Here is a 26,002-nt window from a genome sequence, read left to right on the forward strand (position 1 = left end):
ACAGATGAGAAAACTGAGGTATATGAGGTTAGGTGATTTTCCTGAGTTCATAAAGCTAGGAAGTGCCCATGGCCACATTTGAACTCACAAAAATGAGTCTTCCTGACTTCAGGTTCAGCACTCCATCCATCATATCACTTAGGATATTGTTTAAGTTACGTAAATTCTACACGTGCGCTATTTCTTGCCTCCCCTTCATAGTGGTTAATTTACAACAAAAACCACCTATTTATATAGAAGGTAATTGAAGCCAAATGTATGTAATATGGACAAGTGACTGATTAATTTCCTACTCCAATAATTTTTTCAGGTGAATTCACCTTTTTTATTCATACTAAGAAGATAGAAAGAATACCCTTTTGCAGATTTAATTTCTCAGGGGTAATCAATTATTTTGGGGGTTCACATGGCTATTTAGTTATCTCTGTACCTACTTTTCACCAAAAAACAAAAGTGAAACTAGTATTTCTGGAGATATAGGTATGAGGCTAATGCCAAATAGATTTATTGTATTTAGAAAAAGAAAAAAGCACACTTGAATGTGAAACATTTATCATCCCAAAGAAGGAGATAGTTAAGCCATTGTTTCTTCAGTGACAACTCTTAGATCCATGGCACAAGCCTCGGTTCACCAAACCAAGATGCTGGAAAGCAGAGTACACAACTGTACCCATCAGCCCTAGGAGAGCAATGGAACCCACCATTCCTCGACTCCGTTTGCTTGGGTCTATAAAAGAAGAAAGAAGAAGAAGTCACCCAGGAGATTCCATGAAAATGTTTTTGGGTTAGCAGGTATTTGATCTTCAGGAGGTTAACACAGAAAGTCATAATTTCAGACTAAAGCTGTTACCAGTATTCAGCATACTATATAGAAATATTATCAAGAAAAAGCACTACAGGGTATCTGATAAGACATGAATTTTTGAGTGAAATTTTTTCCCGTGCATTCCTGCTTTTTCATCCCAATTAGATTTAAAAAAAAAACTCTTGGCTTGGGGGAAACTCATCATAAACAAGTTTGAAATTCTAAATATTATTTTAGATAATTGATCTAAATCTCAGGCTAGTATATCCTCCCACCCCCTATTTCCATTATTATCTTCATTAAAGCCATGGTTAGTTGAAAGATGATATACTCACCTCCTGTGTAATAGCCATAAGCATAAAGCACACGTCCAATGATCCATGCCATTCCCAAGCCAGAAACTAAGCGCTAAAACAAAAGTAGATTTATTTCAGCATCACAAAAAAACCCCAGAAAAACATTTGATTTAATATCTATATTTGGTAGAATTTTTTTTTTTTTACACAATTTAACCCTTTTAGCATTTGGCATATTTATATATTTTGGTTATAAAGTTAAATATCTTCCCTTTTCTCAAAAGTTAGTGAAAAGTCAGGCAGCTAAATGGTGCAGTAGATGGAGTACCGAGTCTAGAGTCAGGAAGATGTGACTTCAAATCTAGCCTGGAACATTTAATTAGCTGAGTGACTCTGGGTAGGTCACTTAACTCAGTTTATTTCTGTTTTTCCATTATTTATCTCAGTTTCTCCATCTATAAAATGGAGATAATAATATCTACCTTCCAAGGTTGTTGTGAGGATCAAATGAGATATTTATAAAGTACTTATCATAGTGTCTGGCATATAGTGGACACATATAAATATTAGCTGCTGTTACTATTATCTCAGTTTCCCTAACCCCAGAAATGCTGAAGTACATATAGATTCAGATTTGTTATTATTCTATGGATGTTGAAAAACTTGGGTGATGGCAGGGAAGGAGGGGCACTAATGGGGAAGATAAGACTTATAGAATGAGTCAAGTAAACTGGTGACTACCAGAGGTCACAGTCATGAATTCTGACAACCTTTAGGATTACCTCAATTTGCTTTTACCCACAGAAGCAGGTGCTAATCTTTTATGTTTCCTTAGTCTTTTAATTTTTTGTTGTCATTCTTCAGGTCACACATTCATAAAGTACTTATGTTTGCATACAGCATGAGAAGTTGATATAATTATATCTAATTTTTGTATATTGCATTCCAGTTTTTCCAGATTTTTGTTAAGTACGAGTTCTTATCCCCATAGTTGGGTCTTTGGGTGATTCAAATGCTAGAATACTATGTTTATTTTCTGATGTATATCATATATCTAATTGGTTCTGCTAATCGATCTGTTTATTAAATACAATACCAATACTGTAAAAATAATTTTGAAAGACTTAAAACTCTGATCAAGGCAACTCTGGCCAACTATTACAGCAGAGAATCAATGAAGTATACTATTTACTTCTTAACAGATGATAAACTCAAGGCACAGAATGAAACATATTTTGGGGGCATGGCTACTATGGTAATTTGTTTTGTTTGACTATATTCTTATAGGAGTTGTCTTTTTTTTTCCCTTCCAATATGAGACGATGGTGGGAGGGAAAGAAAATAGATTTACTGAAAAAAACATTGCACTAAAATAAGACTTTATGCTTTCACTAAAGTCCTATTGCATCACCTAATTATAACATGGCAGTGCTTTGAGTCTGACAAATCTATGCTGCAGGTTTGGTGATGAAAAAGAAATGCAAGTAACTCAAACCACAGAAAATGTCACCAAACTGGAAAAACTGAGTGAGAGCTACGCTGGGCCTCAGACCAACCTTACTATAGAGACTGGCCAACAGGTTGGCTAAAAGGTGAACTTAGCTACTGCATATTTTGAAAATTATCTACAAGGTTATATATAATCTGTCATGATTTGTTTTAGTTGAATGAGCAACTATACCACCAAAATCCAGGATCCTTGAAGATAAAGTAATTTATGGTGTTTTGCAGAACTACTACTCTGTGCTATAAAGTAGTAACCACCAAATGATTTGGTAATAGTTTAAAAAAAAAAAGAGGATCAGTGAAACAGATTAGGTACATAACATATAGGAGTGAATGAACACAGTAGCATAATGCTTGATAAATCACAAATTACTGGAGTAAGGACTCTATTTGATAAAAACTGCTCTAAAAAATTGGAAAGCAGTTTGGCAGAAATTAGGTAGAGACAAACATCTTAAACTAAGTACAACAGGATAAATTCCAAAAATATTATTTATGACAAATTATGTTTGCTTTTTCTGTTCTATTAATAAGGGAAAAATTCACAACCAAACAAGAAATGGAAAGGACAGCAGAAGAAAAAAATGAAGATAAAAAAAGTTTAAAAACTTCTATACAAACAAAATTAATGTAGTTAAAATGAGAAAGGAATACATATGTAGGGAAACCTTTGCAAATTTATCTGATAAAGTTCTCATTTCAAAACTCTATGGGGTACCCCAAAAATCTTGGAGTAGTTTTAAGCTATGAAAAATCTTAAGCTATAAAATCTTAAATCTTCCCTAAGACTTTTGAGGACACTCTATAAAAGGAATTGATTCAAATGTATAAGACCAAGGAATAGTGATTCCCCAATAGAAGAGTGGTCAAAGAATGCAAATACTTTTCAACAACAACATAAAAGCACCCTACATTATTAATAATTAGAAAAAGGCAAATAATAGAAACTTTAAGATTCTACCTCATATCTAGATTGGCAAAAATGCCTTAAGAGGAAAATGACAAATTTTTGAGGGGCTACAGGAAGCTGTGAATCAATGGAACCTATTTTGGAAAGCAATTTAAATTTCTGTCTCCCCAAACGGATGCCTTTATTCCAGTTATTCTATTACCTTAAGCCTACCCTAAAGAGATCAAAGATCTATTTGAACAAAAATATTTATAGCAGTTCTTTTTTGAGGAGGGGTGGGAATGGAGAGCTGGTATTGTAAAGAACTGGAAGCTAAGGAAAAGCCCATGTTTTGGAATAGCTAGGCAAATCATGATATATTAATGTAATGGCTCATCACGGTACCACAGACAATGGACAATCTCAGAGGAAACTGGAAAGATCTCTAAAAACTAGAAATGGGTAAAAATAAGAAGAATAATTTTTACAATGACAACAAAGTATAAAGTGGCTTTGAAAGACTTTAAAATTTTAATAAAATGCAATGGTAAACCCTGAATCCAGAACACCGAAGAGGAAGCTCCTGACTCAGACGTGATAGGCTTAAAAAAGAGAATGAGACATATAATTTTGGACATGATCAATATGGAAACCTGTTTTGCTGGACTATGCTTATTTTTTATATTTTTTTCCTTGATTGTTCAGTTGAAGGAGGGCAATAGGAAACAAGAGATAATACTTTCATAAAAATAAATAAAAAGAAAATACTACTTACAGGATGGTAAATGCCTCCAACAGTTAGAAAGAATAAATAGGAAGGATATACTTCCAATCTGAAATATAGATACATTAAGATTAATTCTTCTTTAGAAAGGAAAGTTTTGTTTAATATGTTTTCAGCAATAGAACATCAACTTAGCACCCTCTCCTTCCTCTCGTCCTGCCCACACAAATGGGTTGCAAAGGATAGATTAAGCCAATGGCATCCTCCCATGAGGGTTACAGGTCACTCTTCCCTTCCTGATCAGGAAATCAAGGTCTGCTTACAGTATGTTAAAAAAAAAAAAAAGGTGCTATATAAATTTGCATTTGGAATCTTTTCTGGTCAAAGGTCTTCAGGAAACTCTGATTCCTGGTGTCCTATTTTGTTAGTAAAGTCTTTTTTTTCCCTAAAGAAAATGTTTAAACATTACAAATATAGAAATACATTTACAAGGATTGTACATGTATTTGGAAAAATAAAATACTATTGAGGGAAAAAAAAGGAAATGTTTATTGATGTATATCTTCCTCTCCTTACATGTTACAGCACTCTCCAATATATACCCTTCTTCACACACCAAAAAATCAAGCAGAAATTCTTCATATAGCAACTGTGATTGATCAAATAATATTATATACCCAAAGACCACCAATTCTCTGCTGTTATGCCTAAACTGTGCTCCAATATCAATATCAGTGGAAGCAACACTGGATTTGATCTCCCATAGCTATTCTCACCAGAGTTCTTATGCCTTAGAAATGGTTACCATGATTGTACACTTGTCACTTAGCACTGAGTGATCAATGTTTGCAAGGAGCTTAGAAGGCACAAACAATACTTTTTGTACACATCAATTTCTTTCTTTTTTATTTTTTTAAATAATTTTTTATTGATAGAACGCATGCCAGGGTAATTTTTAACAGCATTATCCCTTGCATTCATTTCTGTTCTGATTTTTTCCCCTCCCTCCCTCCACCCCTTCCCCCAGATGGCAAGAGTCCTTTACATGTTGAATGGGTTGCAGTATATCCTAGATACAATATATGTGTGCAGAACCAAACAGTTTTCTTGTTGCACAGGGAGAATTGAATTCAGAAGGTATAAATAACCCGGGAGGAAAAACATAAGTGCAAGCAGTTTATATTCATTTCCAGTGTTCTTACTCTGGGTGTAGCTGCTTCTGTCTATCTTTGATCAATTAAGGCTCTCTTTATCAAAGAGGTCCACTTCTATCAGAATACATCCTCAAACAGTATCATTGTTGAGGTATATAGTGATCTCCTGGTTCTGCTCATTTCACTCAGCATCAGTTCATGTAAGTCTCACCAGTCCTCTCTGTATTCATCCTGCTGGTCGTTCCTTACAGAACAATAATATTCCATAACGTTCATATACCACAATTTACTCAACCATTCTCCAATTGATGGGCATCCTTTCATTTTCCAGCTTCTAGCCACTACAAACAGGGCTGCCACAAACATTTTGGCACATACAGGTCCTTTTCCTTTCTTTAGTATCTCTTTGGGGTATAAGCCCAGTAGAAACACTGCTGGATCAAAGGGTATGCACAGCTTGATAACTGTACACATTAATTTCAACATTTTTTGTCATGTGGTCTCTTGCTTGGCTTATGATCAAACTCTTTCTAGCCAGTAGAACCTGCCAGTACTTATAGCTCACTGATATAACCCTAGCTTCCTAGAAGGAAGCGTTGAAATAGGAGGCAGAACACTCAGGACTTCAGGAATTTTTCTGATTGCCTGACAAGGACAGAAACTAGAGCCCCATGAGCAAACCTTAAATCCATACTCACGTATTCTGGTGAGCTCTCTGAATGCAGTTGAAAATGTGCCCATTTTCAGGATCGGTACTGTACATGTTGGGATACTAAAACAAACACAGAGCATGTGTTACTCCCTATGTCACAGGTTCACATAATTTAATGCAAACTTTCTAAGGTATTTTTGACAGATATTCAAACCAATTACTAGAACATACTCCCTCCTTACTTTCAGCTCTTCAAAGGTTTTGCTTGCTTCAAGACTTAGATGGCTTTTTCAGAAGCAGCCCTGCTTTCAGCAGTTACTTTGTATTTATTTACATAGTTACATATTATTTCCTGATAGACTATAAACTCCTTGAGGGCACAGACATTTATTTTTGTTTTTTTATCTTCAGAATAATTGTTGATTCACCCTTTGTTTTATTTCTAGCAATGAAAAACTCACTAATTTTTGAGTGACAGCTAATTTGTCCTGTACTAACCAGAAAGAAACAAAGCTTTGAGTCAGTGCTAGTCCCATTGTTTTAGGGTGGGATGGGTAAAAGGAATTTAACTCTGGCAAAAAACATAGTTTTAAAAATGACATGCTATAACCTTAGGTTCCAGATTATGTTCTTCATATATTTATTGTGCCAGGGTTTGTTTGGGGTTTTTAATGGGGATGTAAACTGACAAGAATCAAAGAAGCTATATTTCATAATATTTAGCAGTAGTATCTCCATTTGTTAGACAAATGTATTACCATTAAAAAGTTAATTCAAGGAGGCACCTAGGTAGGTGGCGCAGTGAATAGAGCACCAGCTCTGAAGTCAGGAGGACCTGAATTCAAATCTAGCCTCAGACACTTAACACATTCTAGTTGTGTGACCCTGGGCAAGTCACACCCCAATTGCTTCAGCAAAATAAACAAAGAAACAAAAAATTAATTCAATTAGTAAATTTGTAGCTGCTTGACAGACTGGTTATAATGTTCCAAGTTACTTTACTAAGGTTTGGTATACCTTATGTATTTTCTTTAAACAAAGTAACATAGATAGGTAAAAAGTTCTAAAAGAAACTTTACCAGGGCATCTAAGTGACACAGTGACCTTGGAGTTAGGAGGATTTGAATTCAAATGTGACCTCAATCACTTACTGCTGTATGGAAAGTCACTCAGTCCTGTTTACCTCCAAAAATGAATGGATGGATGAGTGAATGAAAAGGAATTTTACCTAAATAATTCATTTGAGACAAAAGAATCTCCATCCCACCCCAAAAGTCTTAATGTAGTTTTAAGCTTTAACTTAAGACTTTGGGGATACTATATCATTATATACATCAGTGATTTCAGAAAATACTACTAAAGCCTAGAAAACCATATTACAGCAATATTGGTGCTGCCCCCAATATAAGCTAGACCAGAGTCTTCCTTCTTACTCCCCAAACATGTGTAGTCATTGTGCATCCTTCGTATGTGGCACAAATATGCTTGCCATCCTGGATTCTGCAGTGTGTGTGTGTGTGTGTGTGTGTGTGTGTGTGTGTGTGTGTATACATGTGAGTGTGTATGTGTGTGCATATGTATGTGTGTATGTATGTGTATCTGTGTGTGTATGTACGTGTATGTGTGTATATGTACGTACATGTGTGAGTATGTGTGTGTACGTGTGTATGTGTGTGTAGGAGAGAGTGGATGCCATTCCCAAGCCAGATATAAGAGCCTATCATTTACCATTCAACCTATGGCTACAAATTCTTTGTCAGGGGAGGGTTGGGAGGGAAGATATCAAGCTGTTATTTACCACACCCTTCTACCAGGGCGGGTACTTTGGAATTGGCTTCCAGACAGTGATCAGAGTTAACTTGCCCACAATTCCTTTCAATAGAAAGCTGACTCATTGAAGCTAGCTAGCTTTCCATGTTAGTCAAAATTTCCCTATTTTAAATTCTTGAAGCAAAGTCATCATATTCAGTGGGAGAGTGGGAGTGAGCAGAATTCTGCCCAGTTTCTACTCTTTTGTTACAAACTGCCTGAGAAATGCCAGGCTTCAGACATTTATTAGGTTCCCTGTGCAGAGCACGATGGTAGATAGTAAGGAAACAAATACCAATTCTTCTGGGGAGATTGAAAATAAGACTGAGAATAGCTCATATTTATTATATACTTTATAATTTATAAATATTTTTCTCCAAAGAAAAGATATTGAAGTTATTTCTCTCTGCTCCTTTGCAAAGGAAGGGGAAAGGGTAAAAGGTTCTTTGTGAAACACTGTATATGTCAGATTTCCCCCCAGACATTGTTTAACTTTACTGAATATTTTTCTTTCTCTTATTTTTTTCCCTTTTTCTCATTTAAAAATATTTATTTATGTTTTGTTTATAAGGGATAGATCTCTGGAATTAGAGGGTGTGTGTGTGAAGAAATAGGAAAATCTGGGCTCTATAAAAATAAAATAACACCAACAAAAAATCTATTAAAAATAAAACACTTCCCAGCATACTTGTGGCTGTTACTAGCATTATTTTTTTCTTCTTCCATTTTAGAAAGAGAAAAACAAGCTTAGAGAATGACCTGATGACATCCAGCTGACAAGTGTCAGAGCCGGGCCTGAAAATGATTTTTGCTAACTCCAGGTCCAGTGCTCTCAAATATCAGTTTTGCTATCTAGTGATCCTGCTAAAGGATCAATTCCAGGCACAATTTCCAAATTCATCCTAAAGTTTAGTTTCATATATTCCACTATTCTAAAACAACTTAATGAAGCCATTTTCTGAATAGGGAATTGAAGCTTGGCACCCAGCGCCATGTCTAACATATGCAGGCACTTAATAAATTCATGCTGACTAATTGACCACAGAATTATGAATCACACTTTAAAAATATATTTGGTTCAGAGCCCTGATAACTGCAGATCTGTAAACATAAAAGTCAAGTATCATACTATAAGAACTAGAGAGATCTTATTTTTACAAATGAAGACACTGGGAGGTTAAGTTACTTGTCCAAAGTCACATGGGCTAAGTGACAGAAGTGACTTATGAACCCAGGTCCTCTGTGATATATCACCATATCTAATGCCTTCCAAATGGTAAATAAACATTCAAATCTATCTTGAGATGACCAAGTATTTCACTCTTCCTCCCTTTCCTCTGTTACAGTATTCAATGGTAACATGTCTTTGCAAAAGTTGCCACCATTGCTAGCCTACCCATCTCTCCACTTTGAGAGCCAAAAGCTCCAAGACTAGTTTGTAAAATAAACAAACAGCTGATAGCTTTCACTTACCTCCACCTTGTACTTCTTCCGGGCTTTGCCTACATTGATGGCAAGGTGAGTGACCAAGATGAAACTGGCAGCACCAGTGAGAATCACAAAACCATATTCCTTTGAGAGGACTGCCATCTTGGCACTGTTGGAGAAAGATACACATAATAAGGATACTAGCAATTAGGATGCTAATTTTCAGTGTGGTTGGAAAAGGGATTGGGGAGGGATAAAGGATGAAGCTCAAGCCAATTTTTATCTAATGAAAGAATGAATAGACAAATTTATTTTATTATTGAATAAATGTGTTGTACTGTGACAACAAGATTATATGATGATCAATTCTGATGGATGTGGCTCTCTTCAACAATGAGATGATTCAAGCCAATTCCAATTGTTCAGTAATCAAGAGAGCCATTTACACCCAGAGAGAGGCCTGTGGGAACTGAATGTGGGTCACAACATAGCATTTTTACTCTTTCTGTTGTTGTTTGCTTGCATTTTGTTTTCTTTCCCAGTTTTTTTCCCTTCTTGATCTGATTTTTCTTGTGCAGCAAGATAACTGTATAAATATGTATACATATATTGGATTCAATATATATTTTAACATATTTAACATGTATTGGACTACCTGCCATCTAGGGGAGGGAGTAGGGTAAAGGAGGGGATAAGTTGGAACAGAAGGCTTTGCAAGGGTCAATGTTGAAAAATTACCCATGCATATGCTTTGTAAATAAAAAGCTTTAATTTTTAAAAAAAGTGTTATTTATAAAAAGATTTCTTAAGCACAGAATACATGTAATACACTATGCTAAGCACTAACAATACAGATAAAAAACAAAAACAAAAACAAACAAAACTGCAAGGCAATTCTTGCTCTCAAAAAGGTTCCATTCTAATGGGGGAGACAGTATAGGTAGGCGATTTCGGGTAGAAAGGACTAGGGAATGTGGAGTGCAGTGGTAAAGCAGATATACTTAAGATCATTTTCATTGATGAAACTGCATATAATTCTAATGAATGATCAGATACTACTAAGGATTTTGATGGTGAGAACGTTCTTTTTTTATTATTAGACCTTTTTATTTACAAAACATATTCATAGGTAATTTTTCAACATTGACCCTTGCAAAACTTTCTGTTCTAAATTTTCCCCTCCTTCCTCTCACCTTCCTCTCCTAGATGACAGGTAATATAATACATGTTAAATATATTAAAATATAGGTTCTTCAGTAGAATAGAGGGCATTCCAAAAAGCGATCAAGGAGCCTGGTTTAAATACTGACTCTACTTATTAGCTCTGTGTTGGTGGGAAAGTCACACACTGTCTTAGTTATCACTGTAAAAAATAAGGATGCTACATCTACTTGCTTTATAGGATGCTGGGGTTGAAGAGAGTGCTTGTATATACTTTAAAGTTTTATAGCTAGGCTATATATTGTTTTTCCCTTTTGTTCTGATTTTCCTTTCACAAAATGAGTAATATGGAAATATGTTTCAAATGATTGTAATATATAACCTATGTCGGACTGTCTGCTGCATTGAGGAAGATAAAGGGAGGAGAGGAAAAAAGAAAAAAAAAATTGTAACTCAAAATCTTACAAAAATGAATGCTGAAAACTATCTTTACACGTAATTGGAAAAATCAAAAACTACTGGGGCAACTAGAACACCAGCCCTGAAGTCAGGAAGACGTGAGTTCAAATTTGATCTCAGACACTTAAAACTTCCTAGTTGTGTGACCCTAGACAAGTCACTTAATGTGAATTGTCTCAGCAAAAAAAAAAAAAAAAAAGAAAAAGAAAAAAAGAAAAAAAAAGAATAAATAAAATAAAATACTATTGAATTAAAAAAAATGTATACATTGTATACATACATTGAAACACACCTGGATGAGAGGCAATATGACAAGAGTATTAAGACCAACCCAGAAGAGGTTTCACCTCCTGTCTCTTAAATAAACCAGTTGTAGGATCATGGCCAGATCATGGACTTGCAGTACTTTCAGGCAATTCTAAGACCTAGTGATTTATAATTATTGATCTATGAAATTGGAACAAAGTAGCCCATATTTTTATTTTATTGCTTTTCTCCACAAACTACATTTCAGTCACCCAGGATTGTACTCTCCAACATACTATACTTTATCTTCATTGTGTCCTTCATTCTATTCCCTATCCTTGGAGTGACCAATTTCCCCCTTCTGTGCCTGGTAAATTCCTTTAAAGTTCAATTCAAATCTTTCTGGACACCTCTTCTGTGTTCTTTAATTGACAATGACCTCTACCTATATATGATATTACATGGTATTTTGGCTTATCTTAATTATTGGTTATATTTTAGTTACTTGTAGACATGTCATATCCTTGCTAGACCAGAAGCTCCATGAGAGCAGGAATTAGTATGTTATCTAAATTTTATATTTTCTCAAACAAAGGGCTGTTTATAGAAAAAAGTACTTAGTAAATCTTCATGAAATTAAACATGAGCCTTGGTTATGTGAAAATAGCAAGAAAAAGTGGGTATAAATTTTTATAATGCTCTTACTAAATAAATATCTTATCAGGGAGAAAAGGTATGGATGACCTTTGGATAGGCTATACAACACAGATTTCCTAATAACTCCAATAAAGATTTATTACTTACTCTCTGCTCAGTACTGTTGGAGCATACATGAGTGATAACAATAATAGCTAACATTTACATAGTTCTTACTTTGTGTCAGGTATTGTACTATGTATGTTACAGATACTATCTCATTAGATCCTTACAATAATCCTAGGAGGAAGGTGTTGTTATTGTCTCTTTTTTATAGATGGAGGTAAGCAGCTGTTGCCCAGAGTCAGAGAGATAGTGTCTGAGGCCAGATTTGAACTCAGTCTTCCTGAGCCTATGGTTGGACAAATTGTCGAAGTCCAGAAAAAACAACAAAACCTGGCTTTTCATGGAGAAAGAAGGGTTTTGTGGGGTTGTTTGGGCTTGAAGTTCACATGAATTGTGTATTATGTGGAAACTCAAAACAGCTCAGCTTCTAAATCATTAAATCAAACACAGAAATGCAAAAGGCTCTGCCTGCCCAACTCTTGTATGATGGCCAGATCCCAGCATGACCCACAATGGCAGTGCTCCTCTCTGACTCTGCAACTGGCAGCTATGGCTCTGAGAGGCCTGCTCAAGCAAGGCCCAGACAGCGAGGAGACAAGGACTTTGGCTCTTTCCCAGCAAGCTTTTAGATAATTTTTAAGAGTTTAGATAATAAGTTAGAGAATAAAAAAGATAATTTGAGCATAATTATTAATATAATGGTATCAATTCACTCTAAAGACAAGATTTTATATATATGGCTTAATAAGTTACATAGAAAGAAAAGAGGGAGGATGGAAGAGAAAAAGGGAGAGAAAGAGACAGAGAGATAAAGACAGGGAGAGAAAAGCAAAGAGATCTCCCTCTCCCTTCCCCCTCTTTCTTTCCCTTTCCCTCTCTCTCTTCCTCTCCTTCCCTCTATCCCTTTCTCTCTCTCTCTTTCTCTCCCTTCCCCCCTTTTTTCTACTCCTTCCCTACCCTTCTACTCCCTCCTCCTCCCTGACCCTTCCCCCATCTATCTCTTTCTCTATGCATAATTATCTCCTTTTTAATGCTCAGAACAATCTCACATGTTATCTTTCCATCTTGAAGATGAAGACAGATTCAGAGCAATTCTCCAAGGGTACAAAGTGATACCTGACTTCAGGACTCAAATTCAATTCTGATTTTAAGTTTAAGTAGCAACAAAAATCACATTGCAAATGGCATTAATGAAGGGTCCCTACACTGTTTCCTATCCCCCAATAAAAATGGAAATAGTTCCAGTTTTTCTGAACATATGCTTTGAGTTATTCCTCTGCCTAGATGTAAGCAAGCTTGCTTCAGTCTTTTTCAAGTACAATCACTTTTCAAGTCACCTAGTATTATACAACCCTAACATTTCTTAAGTGGCCACTATGTGTTAACATACTACATGAAGCAGGTCCTATGGTATAGAGGATAGAGTTCCAGACTTGGGAGTTAGAATGTCATGTTCAAATCCTGTCCTATTTACTAGCTAGGGGACACTCAGCATGTCACTTAACTTCTAAGACTCATTTTCCTCGACTGTAAAACAGGGGAGAGGGGGAAGAAAAGGAACCTGCCTTCAAGAAGCTTAAGATACTTCTGGAGTATGCAATATGGAGACAATTATAATACATGAAAAATGATGGCAGGCAAGAATACTAATTGGAGTAGGGGAAGTCAGAAAAGGCTACCCAGAAGAGGTAGCAAGGCTAGCTTAGACCTGAAGATAGACACGGAGAGATAGACTGTGGAAGGACTACATTTGGGATGGCTTTAACAAATGTACTGAGTTGCAAGATAGAGTGAATGGCTTGTAGTTCAATTTGAAGGAAATACAGTTTAATAGGGGAACAGAATGAAACAAATTCCAGGAAGGTAAGATCATAGATTTCAAGCTAGAAAGTAGTTTGATGTCATTTAGCCCAAACTCTCAATTTTACAGACGGAAAATTGATGAGGTTAAGTGACTTGCTGAAGATCACAGAAGGTGGTATGTACTAAGAGGCTAGATGTGACCTCAGTTACCCAGTCCAAATTTGGGGCCCTTTCCATGGTAATGAATCATGTCTAAATGAAAACTAAATTGATGGGGCTCTTAAATGACTAGCCAAGGAATTTGTATTTTATACAATCCCTAAAGGGTTGATGACATAGTCAAATTTGTATTTTTGGGAAATTATTTTGCTATAAGTGTGTAGGATGGATAGGGGATAGAAGACTATCTAGGAAGAAAAAATAGAAGGCTGCAACTCATAGACCAACTTGAAGTCATTGAATGACCCATAGAGAGAAAAAAAAAAACACAGTAGGATACCAATTTGTTGACACTCCCCCCTTCCCTTTTACAGACACGTGGTGGGAGTAAGAAAAGTTAGTACCTTTAGAATAGGCAATGAATACTTAGGAAACCTCCTTTGTACAAAAGTCACTAATTGACATTCCAGAAGTTTGATATTTACAAGGGTTTGCATAAGTTCCTCTCTTAAAATGCTAATGGTTTCTAGAAGGAACAAAAGTCACAATTTCATGAATTAATCAACCTTTCTTAATGGAAATTGAATTCTTAATACAGACTTGGAATTGTGATTGGAAGAAACAAAGGAAGGAAAAATAATTTTGAAGCAGAGAAATTCTGTGTGTGTATATTGGTGTTGTGTTGACAACTGGATGAAGAAGATGAAATGGGATAGCTACAACAAAATATGAAAAACCCCCCACAAAAAACCAATTTACCAAGCTTTTAAGGGTTATATGATAGATACTGTAAACACAAAGACAAAGACTAAAGTCTTTCCTGTCCTCAATGAGCTTATGATCTATTATCTGTTATTATGATCTATTAATCCTTTGGAGGCTGGATGCAAAATACAGAAAGGGAGGTGGCAAGAGACAAATGTTATCTACACAGTGGATATTGTTAGCTGCATTCAGTACCCTATCAAAAAGAAAAATGCCCTCACCATGAACATAAGATCTAGGGTATTATATGTAGGATATAGGGAGATGCTAGTTTAGCTAGACCATTTAAAATGCCCTTCCAATGTTATTCTCATTCAGAATGTTTTAAATACCTGAAAGGTTAGAGATATTAATTATTATTGAGGAAAAAACTGCTGAGAATAAAGGGCAAATTGTATTAATTAACATCAAATCTAAAGGTACTGCAAGGAAGACTGAATAAACTGGAATGGATATTCCCTTCACAGACAAACAGGATCTCTGAATCTCAATGGCTGGTTATCATGGTTTATTTTTGTTGGAAGGAAGAAGGCCAACTATCTCCTTCGGAGTTTCCTTGAGCTTAGCTAGGTTCATCTTCAGAACTAATCACCAGGCCCATATGAGAAGACTCTCTGAGAGAGAATTTATTTTGTACCTACTATGTGCAAAGCACGGTTGGAACTCACTTGCTCCATTGGCATTGTAACCCAAGGTCATCTCTCTGCTATCATGAGGAAACAAAGTGAGGTTTTTATGGTATATATTCAATACTTTGAACAATACATTAAAGAGAAATGGTGAGGAATGATGGGAAACACATCCACACCCACACCCACCCACCACAATTCCCTCCGGGTCTAAAATAACTTGATCAATACTTGCTGCATTCCTGCTCTTTGGCAGTCATTAACCACTCCCTAGAGAGTACTTTTCACAAAGTTAACATCTCAGTTATCTTAAAGCCAAATGACTGAGTTTAAATAACTGATAAAACAAAGGCATATAGCTACTCCCTTCGGTGAACCTTTGAGTCTTTCCTTTTCCTGGGTGTGTCATACATTTTGTCACTGCAACACACATTTGATAAAGCAGTCTATCAATATCCCAACTAGATCACTGACAGAAATGAACCAGCATAGGGTCAAGAACAATGCCCTGCAACATTCAGCTAAGAGACCTTTCAAGTTCATATACAACAATTAAAAAGTTCTTTGAAGCTGACCATCCAATTACTACTGAATTCATCTAATATTACCTAGTCTACCTTATTTCATTTAGTCCACAATAGCATGAGACTTTATCAAATGCCTTGCTAAAATTCAGATAAGTTAGCGTAACTTATCTACAACATACTTATGCCTTTTTCAAGTTAGTAACCGTTTTAAAAAAAGTCAGTCTGGGAAGATCTAGTTAGATTAAAGGCATTATGATGATTTGGGAACATTATTTTGTTCTCTCTCTCTCTTCTTCCCTCACTTTCCCTGCTCCCCCCATATTCATTAGCTACTCCTATAATAATAGTCTGGAATTTTGCCAAGAATCAAACTCAAAGTTCACAAGCCTATAATTTGCAAGTTCTATTTTCCTTCTTTTTTGGAAAAATGAATAGATGTATATTTTTCCTTAATCTAGACTAGTATCTTTTTCATAAGATCTTTGCTGACTGTGGTTTTTGAATTTTAACTGTTAAAAGCCATGAGATATTTAGAAGAATAAAGTTTTAGAGTAAGAGTTTGTAATTAAGAGCTAATTAAGCTGGAAAAGCGTTAAGTAGTGAGAAAGTGATGAAGAAATAGAGACACTAATCAATTTCCTAACAGTTTCATGAATTTCTACTTCTTTTCACCTGTTCTCTTGCCTACTTTCATTCTCATCTGTTATAACCTGATCACCCAGTTCACAAGGGTCTCCCTCACTTATGAACACCTTTAATATTTGCCCATCACCCATTTAGGTCTGCAATGATGCGAGTTAAGTAAACTAAGAGTAAATGCAAGGCAGTGGACCTGTTTTCTCAGCTCTTAAGTTCCTCAAGGGCAGGATCTCTTTTGCTCCTTATGTTTCTACTCCACTCAATACTTTGTGTTCAGAAGGAACTTAAAATATTTGAAGACAGTTATAGAGCAAAGATCAAACTTCAGCAAAAAAGGGAGACTTTTATCAGGTTTGAAATAAAATGGATAAAGCCTAGACTTTGCTCTTTCCCCCAACATTTGCCAAAGGAGAAAACTTCGGAGGCAAGTAGGGTGGAGATAATCAGACTAAATCTGCTAAAGGTTATTTTGTTTTGCAAGTGCTTGGTTAGTCTTTCTCAAAGCATACTTATTGGTTACTTCTTGGGAGGTATGTTGGGGTGGGGTTGCTCAAGAAAAGAACTTGATACTGTGAGTTAGTTTTTAAAATCACAGATTTAGAATTGAAAGAGATGTTGGAGATTATTCAATTCTTTAATTATATATATATATATATATATGTATTGGAAAAAAACAAATCCAAAACTTTTTTTTAGAAGGCAATTAGGATCACACAGCCAGTAAAAATGTCAAATGTTTGAGGCCATATTTTGAACTTAGGTCCTCCAACTTCAGGACTGTGTTCAATTATATTCTTAAGACTTCATGTGGCCTAGTTCTATCCTCATAAATGTAGATGATCATCCTCTAGTATGAACTCAAGACTTTTCCATTTTAAAGAGACTTCTTGATTCTGTATGTTGTAGTACTCATTCAGTGATCTTTTCAATAAAACTAAAAACAAACCAAAAAATCCCCTCAATTTAAGTGTAATTAGTGGGGCTAAAATTTCCAAAATGGTTTGTATTTTGAATAAGGGTTGGAACATGAACACAGAATGTTTGTTCTTTTCCAAGACTTGAGATTCAATGTCAGCATGAGAGATCATGCAGAACAATACAGTGATTAAAAGTTAGGGAGAAAAACATTTTTATGTTTTTAGGATTGGGGTAGGACTTGATCTCTTTTATCCCTTCTCTCCCATTCTACTCTGGGATCCCCTGGATATTTGGACTGTCTAGAATACAATGCAATTTGGGGAAATGTTTCCTCAAGATCCTGGGCTTAGAACATGAGAGTGAGGCAGAAGCAAGTTAATCTGCTTGTAAATTTGCCAAGACAAAGTAGCACAAAATGAACCCAGAAACATGAGTTAGAGAACAAAGTCCTATGGAATCAGGTCTTAAAGAGCACAGACAGTGGAAAAATAGTTTTCTAAGATCAGGACTCTCCTAAGAAATGGGAGATTTATTAACTATAAATTCATGCTTATAATCTACCTAAAGTCCAGGGGAAGAAATCTTTTGGCTCAGCTAAGGAAATGCCTTCCTGTTCCTAAGCCAGGAAACTAGATCAAATTCCCAAAAGGTAGAATGGCTGTTCAGGTTAATAGAACAAAAGGAAAAAATTAATCTGAAGGCTCATATCATATAAGACCAAAGGACAAAAACATTGCAGAATTAAGTATGAACAGAGCAGTGTTTCCCAAACTAAACTATAGTGTGATTTTGTTAATAAACTAGCCACAGCAATTGTCAGTGGTGGAGGGAGAGGGGGAAGATTGGGTATCATTTAAGCTTGTAAGATTAATAGTAGGAGTTTATGATATTAAGAGTCAAAGTAGCCTGGGAAAAATTTTCTTCTGGGAAACCATTGGTTAGGAATCTTATCTTGGATAAGCCCCAAAGGGACTGTATACTTTTCTTTGAAATTGTGATCATTACAAACTCCTAAAAGCATAAAAATAAGGAGGATGTGCTGCAAAAAGAAATGACCAGTTCTTCATTTTGTTTTGAGCCGAGTTTTAGAATAAACTTTGACTAAGGTACTTTCTTCTTTAGAAGTGTCATTTACTGGTGACAGTTTTTCAGTCATAAGAACTTGACCTAACCTTTTCTCCAATTTTGTTCTTCTGGATCCATTCTTATCTTATTTAGGCAGTAGTACTTTCTACTGCATCAAGGCTAAGCTAACAGTATTTCTGAATTATACTTATGTGAACTCAACTGAATGTGGGGCTTTCTTAACCAAATTGCTTCCTTTTAACATAGCTACTTTCCCACACAAAGTTCCTTTAACCAAAACTTAAACTATGAATTGCTTATTAAAAAAAAAAAAAAAAAGCTCCCTTCCTTTTACTTGATACCCAAATTAGGCTTTATTCCTCATAAGGAATATCAAAGTTCAGAAGGCATATCAAAGTTCTAGGACTACAACTAATTTTTTTAAACCATGGATCTGTTTAGTTTTAAATAAAAAAAAAAAACCAATCACTTTTATTAAGCTGCAGCATAGTGTAGCGAATTCAAGTCAAAACATGTTTTAAACACTGGCTAGGACAAGGCACTATGAAAAGGCCCAGTGCTAAAAATGCCAGTTCCTTCCCCTTAGGGAAGTTGTATTATATATGGGAAGAAGAGTTGGAGTATATAGCACATACACCTAAGTAAATTATAAGGTAGTGAAATTGCAATGTTATCAAGGGCTAAGGAGTGACTTTCAAAAAGATTAAAATCGGAAGAAATTTTCCTAAATTGAAAGCTTGATTTTCCACATCAATAAAGAGTGCCAGAGAAAGCATCTCTCCAGGAATGAGCTATTTCTGATTCTTTTCTCATTCTTCGGCCTCAATCCAGCTGGGATAACAGGTCACCAGGCAGTGCAGAGTCATGTCTCTGCTCTCCAGCACTATACCTGGGTACATATAACAGGAGCACAGCTGGTGCTGCCTGTGAAAGGTGTAGGAAGGACTGGAATTTGGCTCTATTTAAATAAACATAGCTAGAATTCCAACTTTCAGAATAAAAGGTCAATGGGAAGTGCTCTTTAACAAAATTTTTAAAAAAGTAAATACCTATGAGAGAGAGCATGACATAATGAATTGGTCTATGTATGATCTTTGAAGACCTAGATTCAAGTCTCATCTCTGACGTATACTCAATGACTTGGGCAGAGCACATAATATCTCACTATTATAGGCAACTCTCTGGGGCTGTAAATTGCAAAGGAAATACCAAGCTACTGCATGGGTGGAAGGAGTTTTCTCAGGCCAAGTTTTCCCTATGCTAAGGATATGACAGATCATGGGTAAAATGACTTAAAACTTTTCCAAATCTAGGCACATAACATCTAACATGACACTTTCTGTAAATACTATCAGTAATGAAGACTATCTTCCCCTTGGAGAGAGAAGAAATGGAGAGATCACTGATGCAGACATTGCTTGGTACTAAGCTATATGGGATAAACTCTTAACTGGTACAAATCAGCTCTATAAAGGTCAAAATAAGGACCTTATCTATTCCCTTGTCTCTGAATCTAGACTTTGGTATGAAGAGATATTGAAACATAATCTGAAATGAAACTGAATTCTCTCTCTCTCTCTATTGGTGGCAAGTGATTGATTATAAATTCTAAATCTCCTATTTTGAATCATAAAAATGAAAGTACATAAAGAACCTACATATGCATATATCCAAAGCCAGCTTCCTTAGATGTGACCTTGTAAGGTCAGGTTAAGCCCTATCAATTCCACCACGTTTATTTGGAGTTCAGAGCTTTGAGTAATGTCACTTTGGGGGTAAACACTGTTTCCTAGTCTAGTTTGTTTCATAAATGGGAAAAGCCTAAGTAGACAAAGAAGAATAAAATTCACAACATGTAGACTCTTTATGGCCAGAGAATTTTTCCAAATCTTGCAACAATTAATAATAGTATAGTTAAAAAGAGTGCTGATTTGTACATGGGATACTGGGGTTTATCTTCCAGCTTATTAGCTGTGTGACTATGGGCAAGTCACAATTTCTGAATGTGTCTCCTTAAACACAACTTGAAAACTAACTATGTAAATGGTGAAATGCATTTAAAGATTAGCTGTCATTATCAACAACAAAGAAAATTATCTTCATCTGACATGTCAAAATGCCTAAGCACATGTGGTTCTTTCATATGGAATTCCCTTTCAATATCTGACACAATGTACATCTCCTTTTTCTAGAATAACTTTTAAACTTGCCTCTTCTAGGAAGTTTTCGTGAAGTAATCTTATTTAACCCTGATCATACTTTTAACAATTCATCCTACATATCACACATACAGTATAGTTGAATAAGTCTACATTGTTGCCCACGTATTATCACCTATTAGATTGGTTAGCTTCTAATGTAATTCTCAAGAGACCTTCTCAAACTAAGTGTGCAGTGCACACAGAAGTCCAGGAAATAGTTAACTAGCTGAGAAGCTAGTTGATTTCACCTTGAGATTTCTGGAATTTGGAATATGGAATTTTTCTGGGGAAAAAAAGTTTGGAAAGAGGTCTAAATTGAACAGCAAGCCTTCATCCTTAATATGTTAACACTGTACTTGGACTCTATCCACACCACAAGAATAGGAGCTATAGATATGATAACCAGTTGACTCATTTGCCTGGATAGCCCACAAACTTAAATCCTAAGACAGAAAGGAGGTCTTTAGTCATACTTAAGGAAGACCATAAGAAGCTATGGAGGAGAAATAGTTACAGAGGAGGAAAAGCCAAGACTAGAAAAAAATTTAAGCTTTCAAAATGCTTTCCACCTCCGTTATTTCTCCCCCCCCCAAAAAAAAATATGCTGGCAGCCTAGAGCTGATTCTCAGGAGCCTGCAGCAGCATAGGCTGTTGCTTCAGCATACCCAATGGGAGGTATTTAGCTCCAAGATAAATACATTTCTGCACAGCTTTATTTAAAATATAGTCAGAGGCACATTCTAACCTGCAAAGGTAAAGTATATATTTTTAAAATTCTGTGAATGGTCAAACTGAGGCAGAGTCACAATTATCACTAAAGAGTTGGGGCTTAATCTAGATGAGAGTTATATTTTGAATCAGATAGATTCTGGATCTGATTTTATTAATGGGAAATGCCCTCAACTAATGCATGGAAGGACTTCCCCTTCATTTATATAACTTTGGAGAGTTATCTAAACTAGAGGTTTCAAATACCTAAGTGAACAGTAAGTGTGTAAAAATGAAGAGTGTGGTCAAAACCAGATTACAGTGTAATTGGGAAATGTTTAAATAATTAAAATATAATAAAACACAGATAATATTAATTTGTGACTTTTGAGTAAATTGCTCTGCAGGGATCTTTATGAATACTCTTTCTATTTGAGTTTGACAGTACTGAAATAGTGCAATGCAGAGATGAAGGCATTTATTCTTTGATTAGTGAGTGTTAGAGACAGAAAAAGATGCTATAACTCCTTAGATCTGAGTCCAGCTCTCTTTCTGCTTAACCATACTGTCTCACATTTGTAAACCCTATTACTAAAGTGGGAACGGGATGATAGATATACTGTCAAACTGAATTTTGTAAAAAATAATTTACAATTGCTTTTGAAATGTATCTTTTTTGTTTGCTAAAGTGCTTACCTTCTTAATTATATTTTGCCTAGTCAAATATTTATATTAGCTTGGTTCTAAAAACAAAGAAGCTGGGAAGTAAGGGAAAACAAATAGACAAGAATATAATAGAAAATGAGCAAAAAGTATTGTCAGACTTTTAACTCTGGAAAATCACTTTTTAGAAGACTGTATGGAGAACAGATTGGAGAGGAGAGAGTTCAGGCAAGGTGATCAATATGGAGGTTACTGCAATACTTTAGGCAAGAGGTGACAAGGGCCTGAAATAGAGGAGTAGATATGTAACCAGAGAGATGGGGACATATACAAGAGTAAACAAAGTAAAGACAAACTTTGGCAGCATCTTGCCTGGGAGATTAGGAGGATATGGTACCTCAACAATTAAAGGAAGTTGGGGAACAGAAGAAGGTTTTGGGAAATAGATTAATGAGTTCTGTTTTAGATATAATAAGTTTCAGAGCATGAAAGGGATAGTTCAATATGTCCAACAGTCAGATGTGCATATCTGGGAATCAACATAGAAATAATTAAACCCAAGGGAGCTGATGAGGGAACAGAAGGAAAAGGAAAGAGAAAAAAAGGAAAGAGGGGTCAGGAGAGAGCCTTTGGGAACATCCTTAGAGGGTACTACAAGATGAAAACACAGCAAAGTAGTCTGGGGAACAGTTAGATGAGAGAACTAAGAGAAAGTAACATCATAAAAACCTGAACAGAATATTTATTAGGGGGGTTGTGACCTATTGTATCAAATGCTTCAGAGAAGCCAAAAAGGTTGGATATTGAGAAAAGACTATGGGATTTGATAGTTAAAAGATAATTGACAACTCTGGAGTAAGCAGCCTCAGTTGAATGATGAGTTTGTTTAGAAAAGTAAAAAGGCAGGAATCATTTATAGGCAACTTTTCCTCCCTTTATTTTGGCAGCTGTTTGCCTAGTAGAAAAATGGATGGAAGTAAGAAAGACCTGAGGCAGAGACATGAAGGAAGTCACTGCAGGGGAGTCCAGAGGAGATGATAAAGGCCTGAACTAAAGTGGAGGGTCTGTGGGTAAATGAGTGAATCAAAAGACAATCTTTGCCTTTCTTTAAAGCTTTACTCGATGTCAAATAATCTGACCTTGATAATTAATGAGACCTGAGGATTCTGGGAAGATGGCAGAGTAAATAAAAAATTCCAAGGTAAATAATGAGACTTTTAGAGGACCTAGAGACTTTCAAAACTCGGCCATGATTGACACTCCACAATGACTTATCATTATCATTATATATGGGAACATTAGTGTCAGAACATAAATGAACAATTTTATTCTTTCAAAAGGGTGAAAGGATCCGAATTCACCTTTTTTCATAATACAAATGAGAGATTTGATGCCCAGAGCACTGGAATGCTCTGCCTAAGATCACAAAAGTAGGAAAGCGAGAGAACTGGGATTTGAATCCAGGTTTTACAGCTTCTTTCCAACACACTGTAACTGACTGTTCTGGTTTCATCTTTTAAAAATCCATTTAAACCCATCCAAGGTCCATACTATGCATCTTAATCGAGACTTTACAAGTCCAGAAGACCACAGTCCTTTCAAATGCTGCAATGTGATGTGCGCCCAATAACCTTGAATCTCTTCCATTAGCTGTAGATTGCATGTGATCAGCAATTTTCCCAAGAGCAGCCTCCTGCCTCCAGGAGAGAACTCTTATGTAGGCTTTAGAAGGCAGTTGCTAACTCCTGAAAAAGCTAGGAATTTAGAGTCAGGGAATCTGGACCCTAGACTTAGCACTCCTACTTGCTGTTGTCATGGCCACAGACAAGTCATTTAACCTTTCTGTGCCTCAGTTTCCCCATCTATAAAAATGAGGGAATGGACTAAATGATACCTGTTCCTTTAACTTTAAGCTCGCAGATTCAAACCTACACTCTGGCTTCAAGGAATTCACAGTAACAAATGTAGCTACAAAAACGAAAACCTCAAACAAAACCAAAAACTCCACGGAAGCAATCCCATCCACCATTCCTACAGTCAGGTTTCTTCCCCCAAAGGATGGGGGTCACTGACGATTGCCTTCAGCAGCCTTCCTCCCTAGAGTTTAGCCTTTCTCTTTCCGCTTTTCCTCACCCCTGGGGCTAATACTTAGCTAGTAAACTCCAGAGATCAAAAAGGAAGGCATTAAAGCTGAAAGTTTGACTCAGAGCCACAACTTCAAAGAATGAGTCAAAAGCAGCAGCCCTCCGCCCCTCCTAAATCGCGCAGCCCCACCCTTGGATCCTCCGGGTCTCCCGGCATCGTTGGTACTTGGAGAGCTCCGGAAAATGCGTCCGCAAATGCCAAGCGGTATTTTAAAGTTGCACCCCACAGACTGCCCTCCTTGTCCCTGCTCCCCACCCCCACATGCCTCCTGGCATTCTGGAGCAGCAGTTGGCAACTACTGCAATAGGAAGCAAACCAATCTACACGTGCAGGGCCAACGTTTTCACGAAGCAGGAGAAAGAGAAAGCCCCAATTCCCTGGGCGGTGACCGGCTCCTAGCAACAACCCAGCCGCCCCCGCCCCTGCATTCCCAAAAGGGAGTCTTGCTAGTCGCATCCGGGGCTGCTTGCTTACTAGGCCAATGTCACCGAAAGCCGCTGCAGCCCTAGCCCTGTGACCTTCGGTCCCCACCCCACTCAGCGCGTACTTTCAGTTTTGAGAGAAGACCCGGGGAAAGCGCTCGGGCAGGCGGCGCCCGCCAGATGTGCACCCAACGCAGGGAGGGACCGGGCCAGAGTAAGGGAAGCAACCAAGAAAGACTTGACCTTGGAGCTCTCTCCTAGGCCACTCAATCTATGACCCTGCTTTCTAATCCTCCTATCCGCGACTTTGACAAGTTGGGGAGGGGGAACGAAATGGGGAGCAAAGAGACAGCTTTCTAAATTGAGAGAAAAGAGAGAGGAGTCCCTCAAAGGCAGCTGGGGTGCTAGGTAGGGTCCGGAGAAGGGGAAGCGGAGAGCCAGAGAGAGGTAGTGTAGCTCCATAATCAGCTTTTCAGTCCACAGCTCCCATGCACTTACCTAAATTACCTTCCTGCAACTGCGATAGCTCTCGTAAGGCGATCCGAGTAGGTAGTTGAGCACTCTGCGGACAAACAGGCAGAGAGGAGGAGGAGGAGGAGGCTGTGCCCAGAGTGGACCACGCCCTCGGAAGAATCCCTCCCCTCCCTAGCTATAGCCCACGCCCTTCCCTCCTCCCTCCCCTTCTCTCGGGCGGGGCTCTAGGGATGGGCTCTGGGAGAGGAATTTGGTTGCAATCGCGGGAAACATGGCCGGATACTTTTCTGCAGTGCGACACCCTCTTTCAAAGACCCCAATCCATCACTGTGCTCCTTTGTTCCCAACTCCGGCTCCCCGGACGTTTTACTCTTTCCTAACTCCAAGTGGGCTGCAGCAGGAGCCGGAGAGCAGCGCGTGATTATTTTCGTCTCCGCAGAGCCACCGTACTTTGTTCTTCGTTCTCTCTTCCCTTTTCCCTCCCCTTTCCCTCCCTCCTTCTCTCTTTTCCTCTTTCCTTCTCTCTCTCTATCTCTGTGTCTATTTCTCTCCACCTTTCTCTCCCTTTCTTTCCCTCTCCCTCTCCCTCTCCCTCTCCCTCTCCTTCTCCCTCTCCCTTTCCTTTTTTTTTTTCTCTTTCTCTCTCTCTTTTCCTTCTTTTCTGTCTGTCTTGGTTGCAACTCTCACTTTTGATCCTTTCCTCCCTTGGTCTGGCAGGACTACATTGCGGAAACCCAGCCACAAGGAGGGCGGCGCCTCTGCCCCCCTCACTACTTTAGCAGAAGCATAAGAATCTGACACGTTAAAGTTAGGTTTTTTTTTAAAGCCTAGATTTTGGGGAGAGTCGGACTCTATTTGTATTCCTAATTAATTACTTTTATGCTTCTTATCCTTCTTAACAGCAAAGAGAAATTTGGGCAAAAATCCAACAAACCTAAACTTCCTCCTTTAGAAAAGGAGGGAGAAATGTTG

The 26,002-nt window shown here is 37.1% G+C and overlaps 1 protein-coding gene across 1 annotated transcript; it reads right to left on the reverse strand.

Moving 5' to 3' along the window:
• Positions 1 to 465: 465 nt before the first annotated feature.
• Positions 466 to 25,171, reverse strand: MGST3 (microsomal glutathione S-transferase 3). The gene is made up of 6 exons (XM_051999107.1): positions 25,055 to 25,171; positions 9,309 to 9,432; positions 6,073 to 6,146; positions 4,272 to 4,329; positions 1,141 to 1,213; positions 466 to 727 (listed from the first exon to the last, which is right to left on the reverse strand). Exons 2-6 carry the CDS (start codon positions 9,423 to 9,425, stop codon positions 591 to 593), a joined length of 459 nt encoding a protein of 152 aa, XP_051855067.1. The 5' UTR covers positions 9,426 to 9,432; positions 25,055 to 25,171; the 3' UTR covers positions 466 to 590.
• Positions 25,172 to 26,002: the final 831 nt, after the last annotated feature.

The sequence above is a fragment of the Antechinus flavipes genome, chromosome 4, assembly GCF_016432865.1.
Source record: "Antechinus flavipes isolate AdamAnt ecotype Samford, QLD, Australia chromosome 4, AdamAnt_v2, whole genome shotgun sequence".
In the NCBI taxonomy this organism is placed as follows: Eukaryota; Metazoa; Chordata; class Mammalia; order Dasyuromorphia; family Dasyuridae; genus Antechinus; species Antechinus flavipes.